General features: G+C 48.5%; 1 protein-coding gene across 1 annotated transcript in view; it reads right to left on the bottom strand.

Moving 5' to 3' along the window:
• The window catches only part of LOC149339774 (uncharacterized), a 59624-nt gene that overhangs the window by 34092 nt on the left and 1924 nt on the right, over window positions 1-23608 (bottom strand). The window contains exons 2-5 of the mRNA XM_089550993.1: window positions 20106-20467; window positions 12969-13109; window positions 5639-5806; window positions 2524-2686 (exon numbers count right to left, since the gene is read on the bottom strand). Coding sequence (XP_089407119.1) covers window positions 2524-2686; window positions 5639-5806; window positions 12969-13109; window positions 20106-20467 — 834 coding nt within the window. The remainder of the gene's footprint in view (window positions 1-2523; window positions 2687-5638; window positions 5807-12968; window positions 13110-20105; window positions 20468-23608) is intronic.

Below are 23608 nucleotides of genomic sequence, written 5' to 3' on the forward strand. Positions count from 1 at the left end.
TATACCACTACCGCCAGCATTCACGGCGGAAGTGACGCAAGCCGTCCTGCGTAACAGCCAAACCGGCCACTGGAGGACAACTGTCTATCGCCCGCAGACCAATGGACTGAGCGAGCGCCAGAACAAAACCATTGCCGATATGCTCGCGATGTATGACGATGCCGAACACAAAACCTGGGACGTGATCCTGCCTTCCATCTGCTTCGTCTGCAACACCAAAGTGCAGGAGACCAGCCAGATGACGCCTTTTAGGCTCGTCCATGGCAGGGAGGCTGCGACCACGCTAGACGCCATGCTGCCCAACGCTGGCAAAAGGGGGGGGGGGGGGGGGGGCGGGTGACGCCGCCGCCTACCTTCAATGCGCAAAACAGCTGGAAGGCTTCCCCAATTACACATCAAAGACTAGCAGCGGACCGACGCCAGACACTACAACCTAAGAAGACACAGCGCGGAATACAAGCCAGGAGACAGAATCTGAGTTTGGACACGCATTCGCAGCCGCGGATTGAATAAAAAGCTTTTGCGCTGCTATTTCGGCCCGTACAAGGTTCTTCATAGGCTAGGTGAACTGGACTACGAAGTCCTTCCTGAAGAATTGAATGCATCCCAGTGACGTCGCGTACGACCAGAAGCTGTCCGTGAAAGGACGCTGTGCTTCCACACTCGGTGTTTATTTTTGCACAATCTGTTTTGTTTGCAGGTGCCTTATGTTTTGAAGCATCGGGTCGATACTTCTCTGAAAGGGGAGTAATGCCGCGAACATTTGTGCTGTTTGTACATTCTTGAAAGGTGCTGGCACAAAGCTTTATCACTTTGTTTGTGGTGGCGGTGGTGGAAAACGTTTATTTTCTCTATTTTAGGTTGCTTTTGCGGCTTAAGATGGAGTCTTCCATCTTCTCTTCAGGGTCGGTTCCCCTAGTCCAGGGCTCCGCTGCGGGTAGCTGCCCTTCGTACACGCCTTAATAGTCCTTGTTTGTGATGCAAGAAGCGACCGGATTTATCTCGATTGATCGCATGCAGGCGGAGCCGATTCTACGTTGTTCCCTAATGTTCTAGTAACTTTGCACGCTTTCTGTCGAAAGTCAGCTATTGGCTTTAAATTCAGTGTTGCCGAGAGCGGCGGGCATTCGGATCGACGACCACAGAGGAAGCGTATCTCTGCGTTGCCGCAGACTCACTCAGTTCTTTGCGGGCGCAAGTCAGCCCAAATAAAGAATTTTGCTCAGAAGCCATTTTCCCCGTCTTCCTGCTCTCCGGACTGCAGTCACCACTATGGGAGAGTATTTACTAAGATAATCAATAAGAGATTCAGGACAATATTAGACTTCAATCAACCAAATAATCAGGCAGGCTTTTGTAAAGGATTCTCGAGAATAAACCATATTCACGCTACCGAACAGGTGGTAGAGAAATATGCAGAATACAACCGACCCCTACATATAGCCTTTATTGTTTACGAGAAAGCATTTGACTCAGTGGAAACCCCAGCTGTCAAGCAGGCATTGCGGAATGAGGGTGTAGACTAGTGTTATATGCAAATTTTGGAAGATCTCTATAACGACTGCACAGCTACCATAGTCCTCCATAAAACCAGCAATAAAATTCTAGTAAGGAAGGGTGACATGCAGGGAGATATTGATCTCGCCAATGCTATTTATCGTCAGTTTACATGTGGTTTTCCGAGGCCTGAATCGGGAACAGTTAGGAATGAGTTAATGGAGAATTCTTAAGCAATCTGCGATTAGCGGATGAAATTGCCCGGCTAAGTCACTCAGGACATGAACTTCAAAGCATAATTAATTAGTTAGACAGGGAGATTTGAATGGTGGGTCTAAATATTAACGTGTAGAAAACTAAAGTAGTGCCCAAAAGTCTAGCAAAGGAAGAGCAGTTCGCAAGTGGAAGCGAGAGGCTGGAAGTAGCGAAGCAATATGTCTACTTAGGGGGGGCAGCTAGTGATCGTTGATCCGGATCTTGAGAGGGAAAGAACTAGAAGGATAAGTGTGGGGCGGAGAGCATGTGGCAGTTTCTTGCACATCGTGAATGGCAGTTTACCAATATCCCTGAAGAGAAAAGCATAGAAAAGCTGTATGTTGCCGGCCCTCATCTATGGGGCTGAAACGTGCTGGCTAACGATGAGGGTTCAGCTTAAGTTAAGGACAACGCAGCGAGCTATGGAAAGAAAAATGATAGGTGTAAAAATTAAGAGATCAGAAATGGGCGGTGTGGCTGAGGGGACAAACGCGGGTTAATGGCTTCCTAATCGAAATCAAGGGGAAAAACTGCGCTTGGCCAGGCAAGAAAACGATTGTTCCTTAAAGGTAACAGAGTGGATTCCAAGGGTCGGCAAGCCTAGCGGGGGGCGGCAGAATGTTAGGTGGTCGGATGAGATTACAAAGTTTGCAACGATACGGTGGTCGCTACTGGCAAAGGACGAGGTTAATTGGAAATACATGGGAGAGGCATTTGCCCTGCAGTGGGCGTAGCCAGGCTGATGACGATGATTATTACGTAAATACTCACTGTCTCTTTCGAGTTCCACAATCTTTGAGCCGAGCTCAGCGGAGTCTAGGTTTGGGTCGTACAGTTGGATCAGGCTTGCATAAAACGCCGCTTGGTGCTCATAGTTTCTATAATAGTTGTAATTGCTTGTAATCCAATGGTCGTCCAGTGAGAAGTACCGCATCTGGGATATCGCAACAAAAACACTTAGTTGCAGGCTTTCGCCTTCCAATAAGTTAGATCGCTGTGGTATCTTAAACAACCTAAAAAAACAGATGCAGCGGCCTGCAGTGGTCGACAGCATCAAAAGTACAGAAAGATTTTCTTCCGAAAATCAGATGCGTTCGAACTGGCCGAAACGTATGCCTACGAAGAAAAAAAATCGGCTTTGGACCTCGCCCTGACGCATTACCCATTTCTCCGCTCAATCGACCGATGTCTGAAACCTGGACTGACTACCACCCAGTCCTCCGAGCCATCTGGAAAAAAATCGTGTGCATCTGAACGCCGCATTTGCAAACAGCTGGTTATACCGTTTAGGACAAGTGGACAGTTCGCAATGCAAAAAAACTGCGGCTTAATTTAAGCGATACAGCATGTTCTGTTTGAATTCCACGAGTATGACGACGAGTGTGCGCACTATGAACTTTGTATGGAGACACAGGAGAGATGTGCAGTAAACTTTTTCTTTGGCTGTTATCATAATGTTGGTGTACTCGACGGACTCAAATAACTCTGCAAAGCTCGCCATTACACGCTCTTGCATTGCCCTCCTTAATATCTAATAGTATCACGCGTTCATGTACCCCTGCCAAAATACAACGCCAATTTACTTTCTTTTTTCAGGAAATTTTGTTTTTCCTTATTTAATTTATTTTACTTTTCACGCCTGTGTGCTTCCGTCTTGCCATCCCTAGTTCACTTCCCTGCGCAGAGTAGCATGTAAGCCAATTTTTCCTACCCGCTAAAATGCCTGCTTTTCAAGAAACTGTTCTTGTCGTTCTCTCTTTGCTCCAATAGAAGCTCTTTAGAGGAAATGCGCAACGGCCAACACATTTCCCAACAACGTCCCTGTTTTGATGAAACCACAACAGGGCCCGTTTGCTGGTGCCATAAGTTAACAGCTAAGTACAAGAACAAGCATGAGCTTATTTTGTTACTGTCTAGTCGGCTCTCATTTCGCACCTAGCCAATGAGAAACATAGGGATAGTCCAGAACATGTATCCGGAGCATGAGACACCCTTTTTAGCAACAGCCGCTCCCTTAGGAGCCAATTCATCGCAGTTTCCACGTTGTCTTGTGCGTTCACTGGTTTGCAGCATCGCATGCGTGAAGTGCGCAATAAAAGTGTGCCTAGAACATGAACAGCCACAATCTGTAGGTTATACCACTTGTTCACGATAAGCACAAGTGAACACCCAACATCTTTCAAAGGAAACAAAATGTTTATATTGCTTGGCTGTCTTCCGTCACGCAAGCTGCGTTTAGCTAGTGGTCGATGATGAGGGCACCTTTCCTGCCGGTGCTGATAAAGTCCCGTAAGGAAAAGGAAATGCCAAAAACAAGCATCTTTCTGTAAAGTTGTCCTTTTCGCTTTTTAACTGCCTTTGCTATCGAGTCACTTCCTTTTTCTGATGACCGTCCGTCTGAGGACGGTCGTCTACGCTCCGCAGGTACCTCGAATTTTCGATTTAAAACATCTCGCATGTAAGAAACGTAGCGCATCAAGCAGTCGCCGCTTTCTGTGCCTTCTGCGTATGCAGGCACCTAAAAACCTCAGTGGAGCGTTTCGTATGTGGCGTGGCGTATTCGAGCGCCTCAAGGAGGTAGCGTTCCGAGGTTCATGAAGGGCTCTGAGAACAAACAATATCTACTTCTCTGAAGCTGTTGTTCTTCGACAGTGTTTTATTATGCTATTCACGCATTTGACAACATAAACCTTTTCGCTGCATTCTCCATCGCATCGGTGCACACGATTAGTACAACTTCCGAACAAGAAGAGCGTAGCTGCATACCGTTGCTGCTATCATAACAGAACGAACGCACTCTCGTTAGGCTGAAGAATGGTTGAATCACTAAACGCGAGTGTTAAGTGTGAATACTTATCACTCATTCTTTGTGATGTAAACACTATCTGAAAGAGCGAAAATGCAATGCACGCACTGCCAGTGAACGCACAGGGCAACGCCGAAGCCGCGGAGAATGTGCTTGAAAGATAGCGACTTCGTTTAAATATGCGACGTCATGTTAGTGAACAACATATACCTAGAAGTGTCTCCTGGATCCTCCAAAATACCGGTACATTAGGGGTAAAAACAGAAGTTTTCAACTTCCAGAAAAGGTAGAACAGTCACTGATGAAACCAAAAATAAAATGACTTTCGGCGCCCATGCGGATTTCTTGTTCACAGAGAGGCTAAAGGACAAGCCGTCGAAATTTAAATGCGAGGTCTATGGCATAATTGGGCAATGATGGGTGGCACCACCCTTGCGTCTAATGCATTGCATTAGGCGTCGTTTGAAGGAATGATGACTCAGGTTCAAGACAGGCCATGTAGTTATGCTCTATGGAGAAAACTGCAGTGTTGTCGTAGTTGGTGCATTATTGGCTAGTTTTCATTGAAAAAAATTGCGCGCAGTCTACATCAGCGAAACAGGAAATTTCAGCAGAAGAATCAACGACCACAAACGCAAAATTCGAAGCCAGAAACTGGCTTCCAGTGCAAGTTGCTAGCACGCGCAAAAGAACCGTCATGATATCAACTGAGAAAACGCTGGAAATAGCGCAACTTGACGACACCTGATTTGCTCCAGCCATCATTCTTCCAGTAAACAAGTAACTTGTACATGTTCCGCAACGCCACTTTTATTCTGATTTGATTAGTGACTGTTAGATTGTTTTTCAACTAATGCCTGACCAGAAAAACTTTCGCCGCAGCATTGAATAGATTTTAACCTTATTCGGCATTTAAATGCACAAGCAACAGGGTCCAGTTTACGTAAATGCCGCGAGTACCATTAAGGTCAGTTAACTTGGCCTTTCGGAATAAATCAAGAGGGTGGATTTCGGCACGTGGGCCTGTTCACAAGGACTTAAGGTAAAAGAGCTTTCATAATAGATTAGAAGCTTGGGTACCAGCACATAGAGACCGGAGCCGTTGAAATAATTGAACGACACCAGGGCTGGCAGCCCGTACACAAAGCTCAGCTGCACCATCCGGTCCACAACGTCGAAGTCCGGGTCGAAAGTCATGTTCGAGATGTCCAAGTCCAGGGCACGGAAGAATGGCTTGAGGTGTGCTACCTGCGCGTGAGTTAGCAAGAAAACGACGTACAAGTAAGCGGTCTTGAAACCATGGCTCTGTATTTCTTTAACACGTGCATTGTATTCATCAGCATGAGGTCGAACGCGAGGAGGCTTATCCTGCTCCTGTGCACCTGAAAAAGGAAGATACTTCCTGTTATGGAAAGCACTGAATTCTAGTGGCAATTTTCGCGGCTTTGACCAGGCGCCCTATGAAACTAAGATGGTGGCCGAAAGAATTTGCACAGCTTAACTAGTCAGGCAATGTAGAACGAAGCTTGTTTTTAAAAATGCACCAAGCGCGAAGCGGGAGGTTGAAACAGGTTCCTTGAGTTGCGTTTTTGATGGCGAACCGAAAGTGATAAACTAAAAGAAAAGAAAGGAATAGTTTCTTTCTGTGGCCAAGCGCCCAACATGCCGTCCGGATGCCAGACCTCGATGTGTGATCAGTAAACACTGAAGTGCCATGCCGTTTACAAAGGTCTTGCGCAGAACTGCACAGCAAAACGCTCAATAGGCATAATTGCTACACTATTAAGTTTTGATGTGTTTTTTGACGTACGACCTTAATTACCATTTATTTGAGTTGGTCAAGTGTCCAACTTTTCTTACCCCGGCAATCTCAAGTACAGGCCTGAGACAAAAGGCAGGGGGAAATCACTGACCTCCACTAGGTGGCTCGATACTGCATTCTCGCTTTCCGAGACGAGCGCTAGTGAAGCCACCGGAAGTTGGACGGCTTGTCCCGGAACTCGGGTGTCTGCTGTGTATTTAAATGCAAAAAGGCGCGTCTTTCGCCCTTTCGTTCTCGGTTTTTGCGTTGTTCTCGTGTAATGTCTGCTGTTATATGAAAGGAACAAGAGAGCTGAACGCAAGAAATGTGAGCATTGTGTACAGAACCCTGTAATTTCAGAGAAACCGAAGAAAACAGGAATGCAGGTCTTACCCTGCCGCGGCAAAGGAGTACGTGCATTAAACACTATGTTTTTGTCTGGTCCTTGTCTTCCGAGCGTAAAGGTGAAGTAGTGTAATGACGATGAGGCTAGGTCATCTTAAAACCGAATTTTCGTGTAACAAAGAAAAGGCACAGCGCTACAGGAACGACTAACAAGAAAGACGAATGCTGCAGCGCGCGTGAGAAGTGCTGTTAGAAGTCAACTGCACCAAGCACCAGGAATAAAAGCCCATTCAGGCTTAACTTGGTACAATACGAAAAAGTACACGACACGCTCCATCGAAAAAGCAGTACCATACCTTTTGGAGGCGCTAATGCAAGCTAACCGAACACCGTTGACACCTCCCCAGATAGTAGTCTAGCCCTCGCTTCGGTTCAATTTTAACATAATTGGGTAAAATGGTCACTGCAAGGTCAGCTGCCTGATGAAGGTTTCCACCTGTTCTTTCTTACATTTGTCCCCCATTGATAGCATAACTTGGGCTTGAGCGCGGGAACGTGCATCAGAGTACAGAGCAGAGTTGGAGACGCTAGCGCAACGGGACGACACAGAGCTGAGCCGACGAGATTCGATACTTGCTGTATGTAGCGACGTCCTGTCGTCTGCTAGTGTCGTCCCATTACGATGCAATGGGCCCTTATTTTTGAAACGTCTTTCCCGAAGACTTCGCTGGTCTCCTCGCTTAGTTTGCGGCGAAACAGCTAGGCATTGTCAAGGAAAAAGACGAGAACTGCGAAAATACGAAATGCTAAGTGGGAAAACAAAACTGGAACTGAAAAACCGTGCTGAGGTCCGATTTCATGCGCTGCCAAAGGCTGACTTCCTGGACAAGGTCGCTTACTTAAGGTGGCTTCACTTTCGGGTGCTCGATGCGCCATCCAGCCCCCTCGTGGAGATCATTGGGGGAAATATATTATTATTGTGGCCATTTTCAAGGTTTTGTACGTTCGTCCTACCCCGTCAATGCAAAATGCAAGACATATGCTTGATAAATCATGTAATACTTACCTCCCACTCAATGAAAACTGAGGCGAACAGTATGTAGAAATCGCGGTTCAACTCAAGTCGAGAGAATACGAGGCCGAACATGGAATAGAAATTATCGATATAAGTGCTAAGTTTTTCGTCTGAATGTTGTCTAGCTGTAAAAGCTTTGCCAGAATAGGATTCAGATAGATATTTGCAGCAGCGGCTTTGAAAATGAACATGCCTCGTTTCACAATGCTCTAGATGATTAGGTGATTGCCGCGGCCTTTTGTGGTAAACGTCGTGATGGGTAAGCTTTCGTGCTGTGTGCTTCAAATCATCGTCTTCCGATCGTTGTTCATCGGCTCGTTTCATGTCGTGAACGTTTCTTAATGCAGCGGAAGAACGGAGGAGCACTAAGTCGCAACAAACATCAAAGGCAGCGAGAGACTATGAGAATGCGCCCCGTAATATAAAGAGAAATCGCTTTGCTGATCGTGCACGCACGTGAAACGCAAACAGAGGCAAAAGAGAAGGCACACGCGATGCAGCTAACAAAGGATGCTGGGGGCGGACGCTCCTGAAGCACACCATGAAAAGTTTAACACCCTTAAAGGTGTAACTTTCTTCTCTGAGGGCTAACGTACTTTGAGGGTGTTCAACACCTTAAGAGGTCGTGAACAGTTTCATGGTGTTGGGGTCTTCATTGGCCTGTAAAGTTCTTCATGCACAGCATAAAGATATTGATGAAAACCCTGCAGTATTTGAGACCTAGGACACCTTTTTACACGTTTTGGAGTGTACGAACTTTTGAACGCAAGCAAAGAGACCATGAGCGCTGCCTAGCTCGTAGAGGACAAGAGTGTCAAGGAGGATCATATTCAGCAGCCAAAAACTTGGAAGACGCTAAACTTACCCTTAAGTGTAGAATGACAAAGCATCAGAGATGTCTTCCGCGTATGTGCTCCTCTTTTATAACATCTTATAAGGCAGGGAGACCTCCCACCACTACTGGCTCACTTGCGCAGCGATTAAGCCATGCGCCACTGCCACGGCAGCTGGCTGTTTTAAACACAGTCACCGGTGCGACTTGTCAGACACAGGCAGCTAGTCCCTAGCTCCAGCAAGGATCATTTTTGTGCAGGTAGTTGTTCGACAGGCTGTCTGGCTCTAGACTACTGAGCTGATGCGCCGCCCACCCGCTGTGCAAGCGGAAAACTAACGGCTGCAGTTCCGGAGGCAAGAACTGCGCCGCCAGCAACTTGTTCAAGTTCGGTTGCCGTGCCCATCAACATTATCCCCGTGTGCGTTGAGGGAGTCGCCGTTGCACTTGTTGACTCTGGTGCAGCCGTTTCGGTTGTTAATCAAACCTTCTTTCACAAACTCAAAAAAGTGACGACGCCTCTTCCAGCTGTTTCTCTCCGCACCGCCAGCGCTCAAGCCATTCGACCATTACCACAGCAGCACAGCAGGTAATTGGCCCAATATTGGAAATGTATAAATGTATTAGAAAAGGCTGGTCCTACAAAGGACCAGAGTGAATCCATCCATTTTCAATATTGGGCCGATACCCTGTGCTGCTTAGGTAGCGGCCTGCACCGCCCGCCTGCTTACCGAAAACGTTCTCTACACAATACATATCGTCCTCGCCCGCTCATATCATGACGACATCCTTGGTTTGTACTTCCTTTCCATATATCACGCCGTTATTGACTGCGACCGTGCTCAGCTTGAGTTATCTCCCTTCAGTGACGCTCCCTTGGTCGTACCCGGTGCTGCTGCCGCTACTGTGGTCGTCTCAGAGGACTAAGACGTTCGGCCTTTCTCTTCAGGTCTGGTTCCTATTTCTTGTACTCCTTTCTCTGACGCAACTGACTTATACGCCTCTTTACGTTGCACTGACCAGAAATATGTTTTGCTGCCTCATGCCGTGCGGACGATAATTCGTGGCTCCCGCGCTATTTATGTGTCCAACCCGTTCCCCTGCCCTACCACTTTACTCCGTGGCCATCGCTTGGTAGCGTTGCCTTGCTCGATCCCGCCTTAGCATACCCCCATGTCGATAGCACGGCCGGCCTACCCGTCCGCGCTATTACGACTGTTCCATCGCTAATCCATCTTTTCTCGATCTTTTTCAATGTTCCGTCAATGGCGCCCTGACGCCTACCCAACGAGCCGAACTTGTCACCGTTCTGCACCGTTTGGAAGCTTCGTTTCAGTACCAGCAAACTTTCTTTGGCCGCGCAACCACCGTTACCCAATGCATTGGCACTGACACCCATGCCCATTTGTGCTAACGTTCGTACTGGGTGTCAGCCGCTGAGCGCCGCATCATTGACGAACAAATGAACGACAAGCTCACCCGCCACGTGATGCAGCCGTGGGCATCGCCGGTGGTCCTGGTCAAAAAAGACAGTTCCATCAGGTTCTGCGTAGACTACCGTCGTCTGAACAAGATTACACGAAAGGACGTTTTCCCTCCCCCTCATATCGATGACGCCCTCGACTGCCTGCTGGGCGCTGAGTTGTTCTCTTCATTGGACTTGCGCTCTGGTTACTGGCAGGTGCCGATGGCAGAGGCCGATCGACCAAGGACTGCATTCGTCACAGCCGATGGGCTCTATGGATTTAATGTCACGCCCTTCAGCCTCTGCAATGCCCCGCCACATTCGATTGCGTGATGGACAATCTACTCCGAAGGCTTAAATGGCACACATGCCTTTGTTACCTAGATTACGTTGCCATCTTTTCCTCGGATTTTTCGTCTCACCTCCAATGCCTTCAGCCTGTTCTTCGCTGCCTGGCCAACGCTGCCCTCCAACTCAATTTAAAAAAGTGCCTCTTCTGAGCACGCCAGATCCCCATTCATGTACACGCCGTGTCAAAGGACGGCGTTCTCCCTGACCCGGCCAGGTTGCGAGCTGTGGCAGATTTTGCGACGCCCACTTTTGTAAGAGACCTCCGGAGCTTCATCGGCCTCTGCTCCTACTTCCGCCGTTTTGTCCGCAATTTCATCACTATCATCGACACCTTGACCAAGCTTTTTTCCGGCAACGACTTTTCGGCCTGGTTGCCAGCCTGTGATGAAGCCTTTACGGCACTCCGCCGTCTTCTGACCACAGCTCCACACCGATGCCTGCGGCGTCAGCCTCGGTGGAGTACTCGCTCAGCGCAAGCCTGGCTTGAACGAATACGTTGTCGTTTACGCCAGCCGGACACTCACAAAAGCTGAAGCCAACTATTCTGTCACTCAACGAACAATGTTTGGCCATCCTTTGGGCAACCGTCAAATTTTGTCCCTACTATAGTCGGATACAACTTAAGTCTGCAGTGAAGCTCCGCCCATATTCGGCCTCTGCGCACAGAATTCCTCCACAACGAAAAAGTAGTCCGCTGCTTAAACGTTTCTTGTTACCTAAACAAGAAGGTTATCACAAGAAAAAGATTATGAGCTCTAGAGTTTTGATACGTGGATTGTTTGATATAGCGAAACATTAAAAGGCTGATTTCGTTTACTGTTGCTATTGGCCAGAGGAGTGATACAGGACGCCGCCGACCGCTGCCCAGTGTTAGCAGCTGCTGTTTTTTTAAGTTGTATCCTACTATAGTACGGGCGCCCTTTCGACGCTGTCACCGATCACCACGCCCTCTGCTGGTTGTCGTCTTTAAAATATCCCTCTGGTCTACTGGCGCGCTGGGCTCTCCGACTTGAATACTCGAATAATACGACATTCACGCTGTCTATCATTGCGGCCGTAAACATGCCGACGCTGCTACCTTCTCACGTTCCCCTCTGCCAACTGAGGCAGGGCCTTCTATATCTGCCCTGCATTCTTTGACGTTCGAGTCCGCTGACATGGCTTCCGAGCAACGCGAAAGTGGTCGAAATGGTCGAAAGTGGCTGCTTGTTATTCCGACCCATCTGCGCTCCTTCATTTCCTCTTCCTACCACTATGATCCCCAGTGTGCTCATGCCGGCTTCTTGAAGGCCTTCACCCGCCTACGACATCGGTACTACTGGCGTGGGATGTATCGCTATGTTCGCCAGTTCGTTCAGTCCTGCCCACCATGCTACCGCAGGGAACACCCGCCTCGCCGACCCGCCGCTCTCATGCAACCGATGCCTTGCCCCACGCAGCCCTTCGAGCATGTTCGCATTAACCTCTACGGCCCTCTTCCCAGCACATCAGCTGGCAACCGCTGAATTACTGTTGCCACCGATCATCTTACTCGCTACGCCGAAACATCGCCTTTACCATCGGGTGCAGCCCACGACATTGCAATCTTCATCCTTCATCGCATCATTCTTCGCCATGGTGCTCCAAAAAAATCGCTGAGTGATAGAGGTCCGGCCTTCCTATCTGAAGTTGTAGAAGCTCTCTTTGAGGAATGCAACGTCGTTCACCGCACCACCTTCGCCTACCATCCGCAGACAAATAGCATGTTGAGCGTTTTAACCGCACCCTCTGTGACATGCTGGCCATTTATATATCTTCCGATCACTGCAACTGGTACCGCGTTTTACCTTTCGTGAGCTGTGCTTATAATTCCTCTGCTCAAGCCAAAACCAGAATCTCTCCATACTTTCTCCTCTACGGCCGTGAGTCTTCTTGCACAATGGACACCATTCTCCCATACCACCCTGATGCTTCTGAATTTATGCCTCTTTCTCAAGCCGCCACTTATGCCGAATAATGCCGCCAGCTTGCCCGGTCTTTCACTTCACACGCCCAGCAGCAGTGAAAAAGCACCCGTGATCCCTCTGCACTTCTTCCCACTTCTTGACTATTTTGTGTGGCTGTGGGTGCCTTCCTCAAGTACCGGCCTTTCCTCCAAACTTCTCAGCAAGTACCAGGGCCCCTACCGTATTCTGAAGCAGACATCCCCCGTCAATTTCCGCATCGAACCCCGTACTCCATCCACTGATCATCGTCGCCGAGGCCGTGAAATAGTCCACACCGACCGCCTCAAACAATACTACGACCCCGCCATCGTCACATCTCCCTAGGCCGCCAGGATGGCGCATTTTCACCCGGGTGCAGTTGTAAGACAGGCCTTCGGCTCCCGAACCATCGGTGGCTGGCGCTTAAGGAAGAAGGCGACGACAAGTGAAAACCGTTCTGATGCTCGTGCATGCGCTGGACTGACCACTGCCTCGGGTCAGTACCTGGAATGTTCCGCTAGTCGTTCGCGACGCAACGCCTTGGAAAACGTCCCGCATTAAAGTTAAATGTTCGTACCTGAGAGTGGTTGGGACCGGAGCCCAAGCGGATGCACGACTTGAACATTGCTGCACCTTTCTGCGCAGCATTCTGACCACTGAGAGGAAATCTAATCCTCAAGAGCTCTTCTTGGTTCTCTTGCTGTATGCGATTTCTCAGCTGAAAGAATAAGAAAAAATATATGAGCAGTGCGAGCGGCTCATGGTCTGGAGCTAAGTCCAGTCTGGGTGGCTACCGAGCCAGTAGGCTATTGCCTCACCCTCAATGCACGTGCAAGCAATGTTCGTGAGAGTTCAGAAGTGACTGCCACTTACAAGAAGAGTCTTGTTTCGTTTATTTAATTATTCTCAAAAATGCCTTCTGTTGAAGTACGATCAGTGTTTGCTTTGGCCAGGACTGATGGACAGCTAACTGAATAAATAGAACTACATAGGTTGTGTTCTACAGATTAGGGGTGACCGCGTTCACGTCATAATAGCCCATAAGGTCGTTGTATACAGACCAGTAACAAGCGCAGTTAAGTCTGCTGCTTAAGTCCACTCCTCTGACCGGAGACAGCAAAGAACTTGCAAATATATTCACCCTTTATAACCTGGATTTTCAATTGGTTGTAATCAATCAAGTGCAGTAAATGCTTGAAATTTGCTTATTAACTCATCTGACATAAAACTTCCATGTTGCCGCAAGTTCTCCATTTTTGATTCTTTGCAGTGAAGCTTTGCAAAAGTAAAATGGATCATGCCATCAGGAACGTTGTCTGCACTTGCAGTGAGGGATCTATTACGCAGTGTTGGATTCCGCCATTCAATGTGGCCAATATTTTTGGAAATAAATAAAGGCGCGCACACAGGACAGGACAAGAAAAGTGACACGCACAAGCACCAAATCTGGGAATTTTGGGTGAGTGCCAAGTGGGTGAGTGCCATGGTTACGAACAATATTTGAATACTGTCTCAAGTCTTAACCTCATTGATCCTGAGCTTTATTATAACGATCGTTTCGATGTATTGTCATAGAATGGAGAGCCTTGCTTATAGAAACCAGAGGCTGAGAGAGTCAGTTTAAAAAACGACAGTTAGTATTCAAATACGATTTCATGCTTTCAGTCTATCGTGACTTCAAGCATACGCTGTGAACTGCAGAAAGAAAGAAGGCACCCATGCCAACTTAGGGAATCCTGCCACAAGTTCCATTTTTGCGACGTGTATGCCCGTCTGGCCATGAGCACAATTACAACACACAGCATTCTCTTACGGCGTTTGTTAGAAGCCTCAGTTGTTCAGCCTAACTGTCGTTGCAAGCAAGACTGACCAATAGACTCCCGTGTATCACATTTTCAAAGAAATGTGGGCAGAGGGTTACTGAGCAAACAGAATTCTAAGTTGGTCGCGTTTTCCACACCAACTTCCTTCTCTTAGCAGCGAAGTATCACCAAAGTTTCTCACACTTCATCGCGACATTTTTATTTTTAATTTAACAATACTGCAGATTGGGCCAGTTGGTTAACATACATCTTGCAAAATTTTAGCGCGAAAAACACGGACAGATATGCTATCTAGATATGCTTTCTTCTGCGCAAACGTTTAAAGAAGTGTACGTCATGTTCACGAAGGTGTTGAGCCCCGTGGCACCGACCATTGAGAAGAAAAGGAAAACCTAATATAATTTTTAGTTTTACATCCTTGGGAACATCCTGAGTAAGAAAATTGCCGCGAATCGTAGTAGTGTTTGTGGATTCTCCAAAGATGCCGACACGCCGCATTATCGCTTTTTCTGTGTTCGAAGACGCGACGAGATTTGTCTCGATTGATCGCATCCAAGCGCAGCAATTCAAAGTTGTTCCAGAATGTTGTGGTAACTTTGAACACGTAGCTCTAAAGTTCGCTTTCAGCTTTAAATTCAGTGTGGCTGAGAGCGGCAGGCATACTGTTCGATGACATCGTTGCATGCTCGTTGCTGTCGCCGCCGCCGAGTCATTCATTTCAGTTTGGGCGCTGGTCAGCCCAATAAACAGTTCCTTTGTTAGCTTTATTTCGCTCTCTTCCTCACTGCCTGGACTCCCGTCACCACTACGTGATATCTGGTGGAGGTGCTGGGAGACGTGGCCAGCAACGCTTCCGAGGATGGAGGGTAACGCTGCATCAATAACGATGGTTCTTCAACAGCCACGTGATCCCCCTTTTTCACCGGTACACCCCAGGAAGACTCCGAGAAATGGTTGGACCAGTTTGGGTGTATGGCGATATTCAACGGATGTGACGGCCGAGCAAAACTTCGGTATCACTTTTTTGTCCTGAATGGCCCCGCTAAAAACAGGTACGGGAATCACAAGGCTTCCCTGCGAACGTGGATGGAATTTAGGAAAGAAATCTTGAAAACATTCATAACCATCGTTCACAACGAAAGAGCCAAATTACTGATAGAGACGCGCATCCAACTGTCAAATGAGACTGCCAATGCGTACGTCGAAAAGATGTGCCGCCTATTCAAACGCGCAGACCCTCAAATTACCGAGGAGAAGGTGCCGTTCTTGATGCGGGGAGTCAGAGAAGGATTATTCGCCGGATTGGTCCCAAAACCCAGCCAGTACTTGCTGAGTTCACAACACAAGCGTGTACGATCGAGAACACTCCTAAATCGGGGCTCAGCAGTACGACCAGTCACCACCTGCTTTTTCCATGAGCCATGCGGACTCCTTAGCAACCACAAATGACAGATTACGCTACACCATCCTTGAAATTGTCCGCGAAGAGCCGACTGCTGACATCCTCCATACAGCCGCAAGCAGCGAATCTCATGGATGTAGTTCGGGAATAAGCGCCACAGGCACTTGGCACCTCGATTCCGGTGACCACAGAATCCCAGGCCATGGTACACGTCGCCGTACTACGCAGTCCTGCGCCCCCACGAGACACCTGAAGTGATCACCGGGAACCAGCTCTGCAAGAACGGCTACCTCCCGCACGCCCGCCATACGAGCGATGCAACGGCTATAGGAAAGCGACGAGTGGCGAAATCCCGACAAACGTTCACTGTGCTTCCATTGTGGCTATGCTGGCCACATACTTCGCCGCTACCCGCATGGAGGCATCAGCCTGCGCGGTTTCGCCATCGACACCCCATGACCGCTCCCAGGCCACCGACCATGGGAAATCGACGACTACCTGCGCGGAAGGGAGTACGCTTCGTCATGCCTTATGTCCCGCTTCCCGTCGCCGTCCACCACACGCTTTGCATAACCCTACCGCAGCTACGCCGCGGCTGTCCGAGAAAGGTCACCTAGCCCCCGTAGGGAAAACTAAATGCAAACTGTGGAGGTCACGTTGCTTGCCGAGGAAACGACGAAGATCCGCCAGAGGCCACGTCGCATGAAGAGGCCAGAACAACTACGCCGAAGGCGCATACAAACAGGAGTTCAGCCGCGACGCTATGCTACTTAAGAATGACGCCGCCACCCAGGAAAGCACCAATACGTCCTCTCCATGGTCAATATACCCGACGAAGCTGCGTCGAGACGCCAAGGTTGGCGTGCAACTCAACAGCCATTGCGTGAGACTTGGAAGTCGCTAATGACGTCCGTACAGTTACTGCTCTAGTACACACAGGAGCTGACTATCCGGTAATAAATTCAACATTCCCTGCGAAGCTCAGGAAAGCCACGACCACTTTGAACGGTCCACAAATCCGCTCCGCAGGAGGTCACCATACTGCGCCAGCGGGACAATGCATTGCGCGAGCGACCTTCAGGGGATATACTTATCGTCCGACCTTCGTAGTGCTGCAGGAATGTGCCAGGGAAGTGATCTTGGGTATGGGTTTCCACAATGCGCATCAGACGATGGCCGCCAGCGTTTCAAGCTCACCACTCTTCAGGCGGACGAAGCCATGCCTTCGATGACAACCACGGAGCAGCATATCGCCTTGAGTGTCCTTGATGAACAAGTGACAGTCCCACCCGATCAAGCGTCATGGTCACCGTAGGTGCTACGGATGCCAAAAGCACGGACGTTCTCATCGAGGGAAACACGGAGCTTCTTCTGGGAGTGGAATCTGCATCGTAAGATGCACTGAACATTTCCACAGTAGCCAAGCTGAAGTGTTCGGACGAACTTCAGCGAAGAATACCGGCACGATACCGAAAGAACGACGATAACTTTGTTCGAAGAAGTGTGCGAAATTCGCTATGCCTCCGCTCTCTCCAATCGAGCCTCAGATGATTCACCTGAGCAAGACCACAAGTACGTCTTCTGCATAAACCGAGCCCTGCCCCGGAGCAGCAAGAGCAGATCAGCAATCAAGTTCGAAGCTACAGCGTATGCTTCTCGTCATCGCCGAAGGTCCGTCAAACACAGATTGCTAAGCATCGCGTTATAACCGACCAGAACGCCTTACCTATATGCCAGAGCCCTTACCGCGTGTCGCCGCGAGAACGAGAAGCCATCCGGGACAAAGTGGAAGAGATGCTTCGCGACGACGTCATCCAGCGATAAAAGAGCGCCTGGGTGGCGCCTGCTGTTCTAGGGAGGAAGAAACACTGCGCACTTCAATTCTGTGTCGATTACCGCTGTTTGAACAACCTAACGAAAGAAGGACGTCTACCCTCTCCCCGCATCGACGACACACTCGAGCGGCTCTGCAACATCAGGTATATCTCATTGATGGACCTCAAGAGCGGCAACTGGCAGATTGAGGTTGACGACAGAAATCGCGAGAAGACGGCATTCATCCCTTCGACCACATCCCTTCGAATGGCCTCTTCGAGTTCAAGGTGATGCCATTTGATCTGTGTTCCACTCCAGTGATGTTTCAGCGGGTAATGGATACGGTGCGGTCAGGCGTGAAGTGGCACATTTGTCGAGCATATTTAGATGGTGTTGTCCTCGGCTTGAAGTTTGAAGAGCACTAAAAAGGTTTCAAACAGTTCTCAAAGCAGTCAAGTAATCCGGACCTACCCTGAAAGCAGAGAAGTGCCACTTCGCCTATGAAGAGCTCTGTTTCACATCGTTAGCAAGGAGGGAGTACGCTCGGTGCCGTAGAAAACAGCTGATATCGCACATCTCCTCCGCCAGCATAAGTTAGCTGCGCGAAGATACCTCGCACTGTGCCCGTATTACCGAAGACGTAAGAGCTTTTCGCGCATCGCCGAGTCTCTCCCCCAACTTACAGAAGCAGACGTGTTATTTTAATGGGAAGCACTGGAATTAGAAGCCTTCAAATGCTTCAGTGTTTACAGTCCCCACCAATCCTCGCGTGCTTTGATGAAAACGCCAAGACTGAAATTCACACCGACGAAAGCAGCGTGGGCCTGGCGCCCTCCTCGTTCAAACAAGCTCCGGACTAGAGAAAGCAATCGCATCACTAACCGTTTCCTGCCCAACTATTCGAGAACTAGGAGTGCCTTGCCGTCATGTGCACTACGTCGAAGTTCCTCCCCTACCTCTACAGAGGACCTTTCAAGGTGGTCAGCAATCACCACGTGCTGTGCTGGCTTGCAAGTCTGAACGACCATTACAACCACCTCACTCAATAGGGTCTGCACCTCCAAGAATTGGACGACACCGTTGTTAACAAGTCCGGAAGTAAACACTCTGACGCCGACTGCCTCTCATGAGCCCCTGTAGATGCACCACCGACGGAAGTCAATGAAGACGCCTTCCTGCATCCATCGGGTCCAGCTCTTTTGCACAGCAGCGACGCTCGGACCCCGACCTAAAAGGCCTCATCGAGTACTTCGAAGGCCATGTTTCTACAGCCCCCTCCTCGTTCAGAGGAGGATTGATTTTTTCTTTGCATACAATGATGCCCTCGTGAAGAAGAACTTCGCACCGAACAACACATCTTAACTTTTTGTTTACCTGCAAGCCTCCGAGAAGTTCTAGAGGTTTCACATGTCGAACCGACAGCTGGTTATGTCTGGTTTTGTCGCACCCTCCGCCGCATTCAAGGCAAGTATTACTGGCCGCAACTGCCCGCCGATGTCGCACATTAGGTGAAATCCTGCCGAGATTCTCTGCTACGAAAGGGACTTCCCAGCCAACCAGCAGGATTTCTGAACCCTATTTAACCCCGCTCAAGGCCCTTCCAGCAGATCGGCATGGACATGCTTGGCCCTTGCCGATGTCAATGTCTGGAAATAAGTGGTGCATCATAGCGGTCGACTACCTGACCCGCTACGCTGAGGCAAAAGCCCTACCGAATGGAACCGCAACAGAAGTCGCCAAATTATTTGTGGATTGCATTCTTCTGCGATACGGCGCCCTTGATGGGCTCATCACATAGAGGGCGGCATCATACCGATTAACTTTCGTCATTATGCAGATTAACTTTGATAAACTGAACTTTCGATTCGTAAGAAATCGTTCATTGTTATCAAAAACCTCTGCGCCACATCCTCAGCATTTCTTCCGGTACTACTACATTCCACAAGAACGCAGAAGGTTTGCCTGCAGTTTTAATTCGAATAACAGACATGTGTACGTCTAAACATGACCGAAATGAAAAAAATACTCCTAAGCATACAACACACGAGAAATATAGAGGCTCTGGTTATTACGCTTCGGAGTGACTCAGTTTCTTTCACCATGTCTATGATATATTTTACAGTAGCCCGCATATTTGGAAAGGTTTTAGGAAAGGTAGTGAGAGAATGACGGGGATGAAGTTAGATGCAGTCAGCGTGCACTGTTCGTTTTATGTCATAGCAAAAGTGCACCATACCCCAAGTGATGTGTAAAAACTATCTCGTTGCAAGTAAATCGTAAGAACGCTTTTCTTAGCCTCATTCTGCGGCAGCGTATACAGAGGAACTGCTATCTGGACCATTTTGCACGGTTGATGCATATTGCGTGTGGTGATTGCTTTCTCCAATAATCCAGTATATATGTCCTACCATTTTGGTTAGACCTTCTAATGCTGTGTCTGCATATAAAAATATGGGCTCGCGCCCACAATGGATCTCGCTGAGGTGCAAAACAAGCTACAAGACATAGCATTTTTCGGGCTAGTTGCTGTGGTGATGTGAGAGGAACATAACCCGCTGCTGTGTTCTCTGGTTGCGACAGCCTCGGCTGAGATGCGAATCGATCAGAGTTTATGGCTGGCAGTGGCTAGAAACAGCGTGTATTTCGAAGGAAAGTTAGCTGAGAAACAGCTCACCTGCCAAAAGGCGTGATGAGGCCCTTGGAATGTGTCGCACACAAAGCCGTAGAAATCCTCGCATGGGTCGTAGCTCCAGTTTAGCGCTGCGTTGATATATTCGGTGATAATCTGAATACCGGTAAGAGGGCCGCTTGTAGTAGTGGTCGTCCGCTTTGCAGTAGTGGTCGCTCGCTTTGTAGTAGTGGTCGATCGCTTTGTTGTAGTGGTCGCTCGCTTTGTTGTAGTGCGTGCTCGCTTTGTTGTAGTGCGTGTTCGCTTTGTTGTAGTGCGCACTTTCTTTGTTGTAGTTCGTGCCCGCCTAGTCGTCGTAACGGTCCTTCCTCGTGGAGTCCGGCTGGGTGGGCGTGGCTTCGCGCCACCTGAGAACAAGGAAACAAAACCAGCTTTGGTGTCCGAGCGAATGTAACGAACGCAGTTGTCCGCTTTACAGTTCCGCTTGTTGGGACTGTGAAGGCAGGCGAAATAAATAACAGGAAACGCTCCGCACTCAGGAAACTAAGGAATCTGAGGAACCGGAATTGGTTTCTCGGTTGCATAAATTAAAAGAAATTAGTAAGCCCACAAAATCTGAACAAAGGTCTTTATTTAGCGCTGCGCTTACCAACAGCCATAATAAACTTAAGTGTGAAAATTCCAGCTGCAGTTTTTAATCTCACTCATCCATTCACATCAATTTGTTTGCAGCATATAATACGTTAAACATTGCGAAGCCGCTCGAGCGCTCGAAAGAAGCGCCGTAGTGGGCCTGGGGAGGGGGGGGAGATCGTGGGAATGCTGCAGAAGATTTATATTTTGCAATTTGTCGGTGCTATTTTATGTGAGGGCAGTGCCCATCTTATTAGTGATAATTTGCGGTGAGTAAAAAAATAGGTTAACACAATCAGCGTCTTCACGTAGCATACCATTATAATCGGTAGTTTTTTATGTAGCGGAAATGTCCCTTCTGCGAGATGCAAAAAGAAGACAGCACCAAGTACGAAGACAAGCTAAGCCCGACAAGCCGTCGAAAAAGAGACTGCGAGAAGCCATTTGGGTTGCGGATCATCTCCCATAACCTCGAGAAAACCGGTGGCGTTTGTACTCTCGTAACGAAGTTATTTTATTTTAGCCGACATGAGAACTCAGTTTCTTACGCTTCTACTGACGGCCTAGCGATGGCAATGGTTGACGATGTGAAGTCCCTAGAACTCTGATAGTATCGCCACCAGCTGGCGGCACGAGTGGCAACATACAGCTATTGTTGCCACAGATAGCCCATCGCGGCGAACACATCGTTTACCATGCGGGAAAAAAAATGCACCTTGTCTTCTCTGCAGCCGCCATGATGATTGCTTTTGCACATGAAGTAACGAGTGGCTCTCCTGTTTTTCCAAACGGCTTCAAAGTGCCCATCGACAGCTTCGTAACCTGTAGCTTTCAGTTTCTCCAGGCGTGCACTCAGAACGCGGAAAACAGATTGAGTCTTATGCAACCTACCCTTCTTGCTTCGATAATAACAACGCAGATGACGCTGCCTGCTACCACAGAAGTAAGCGATCTGAACTGGCTCGCAAGTTACTGTTCTCGGAAGCAGGTGACCGTGTTTCACGGCTGTCATGCTGCGTTCACACGAGAACTGTGTTAAGACGTTTTGTAAATAGGTTCGCTTTGATTTGTGACGCGTTGGAAACAATGTGTTCACGTTTCCTGTTTTTTTTCCCCTTTTCTTCCATCCATGCCGCCTGGCGCCAGCTGGACGCTATTGGGGCTTAGTGACACGGTACCAAGGTCTCTTGCGCGTGAGTTCACTGATTTAAAGCCATGATGGGATGGCCGACTAAACAAACCCACCCCCGTCTACTTGTAGAGGGTGGAGCAGACAGAGAGGGCTGCGTCTTGGCAGCAAAAGAAACAGTTCGGCAAGTATAGCGCCAGGGAAATCCTTAGGGTGCAGAAGTTTTGCGCCTAAGCCAAGAAAAATGGTCGCCTAGAAGAACGCTCTTCCCAAAATACGATGAATTGACTGAGGTGAGTTTGTCGTTTTGAACTGACTGAGAATCCAGTATGCTCGCTGGCACCTTAGACAGAGGCCGAATCCTACAGAGAGTTCATCCCTTGTGCAAGACCCGTTTCCCGAACATCTCACACTAATGAAGCCGAGTACCAGGCAGGGGAAAGCTCGTACGTAAAGTACCACCAGTGGGTACCCGGCGGCACTGGGGATCGAACCCCGCACCTCCCGCACGCGAGACGGATGCTCAAGCGACTAGGTTACCGCTGCGGTGAACACAAATAAAGATGGAAGTTATCACAAGCTCAACGCTCTTACTCGTTGTTGAGCCTCCGCTTTCCAAGCTGCAACAAATTATTCTTCATTGCGTTTCCTCATATATACCTTGCCTTGTATTGTTTCCTTGTTTTCTTAGTCATATAAGCACCTTACATTTCAATGTAATTCCATAGTAATTGTTCTCAGCGCGACAGCTTAATGAGAAGCCTCGTAGCGAAGGAAATGTGCTATCGAAAGCACAATTCCCCAATTGGCTGTAGGTAAGGGACTTCAAGAGTCCGGAACCTCGCCACTGGCTACGCTGGAAGTGTCGTCGCTTCCGGCAAAGACATCAAATGTTGCTAAGGCTACCGCACAGGCCGCAGAGAGCCCAATTTTTGACTCTGTTAATTTTTGTCTGTGTATTCTTGTATTAATTCATTTTGCACATGTCAGAGCTGACACATTGCAAACATGATCTGTTTCATGTTAGCATTTGTTTCTTGTAAACTTCTGTAATCTCTGTCTGGGTAAGCCGCTTGTTTGAAATTGCGCTGTCTTCACGTCGAGTGCGATGCGCGCACAGAACCCTCTCGCTCGGGATCGCAAATGATCCTTTACCATGTTATCTCCTGTTATTGCTTTCAAAGGCGCAACCCCCCGGCCACCCCGTCTACCCAGAGTTACCACTTCGTGGGCGTTTTATACAAACAACAGGATACTTAAAACAAAAGTAATCCACAAAACACGAAGGCAAACCGCTGTGCAAGAACTCTTCTAAGTCAACCACTCGAGCGAGAGTACCATCCATGGCGGGGCATAATCACGTGATCGCAATTGGCCAATTGGCGGCGCGGCGGCGAAGCACGAACAGCTACGCTGCTGTCAAACTGTAATTGACTGCAACGTGCAGGTGTCGTACCGGGCCTGGTCACCACCACCACCGCATTATCACCATCAGGAAAGCTGAGAAGGGGGGCCACATCGACAGGAATTTCACTTAAAAGTACAACTCGGCTTTGCACTCATATTTCGGGAACGTGAGGTGTTTCGTTTCGGTATACTAATACGCTTGCATTCTTGCGCTCTCGACCGTTGCCATCCTATGCACGTAAGTCGCAAATTACGCGGATGTTGTTTCCCTATCCTATTTTTCATACTTTCTTTAAGCCCTCAGTCTTAGTGGATGGGAAAATATACAGGGTTTTTCATCTAGGACTTTATACAATTTTGAAAAATAGGTTTTGTGAGT

Source organism: Amblyomma mixtum, chromosome 6 (genome assembly GCF_055824585.1).
Source record: "Amblyomma mixtum isolate Tamu chromosome 6, ASM5582458v1, whole genome shotgun sequence".
In the NCBI taxonomy this organism is placed as follows: Eukaryota; Metazoa; Arthropoda; class Arachnida; order Ixodida; family Ixodidae; genus Amblyomma; species Amblyomma mixtum.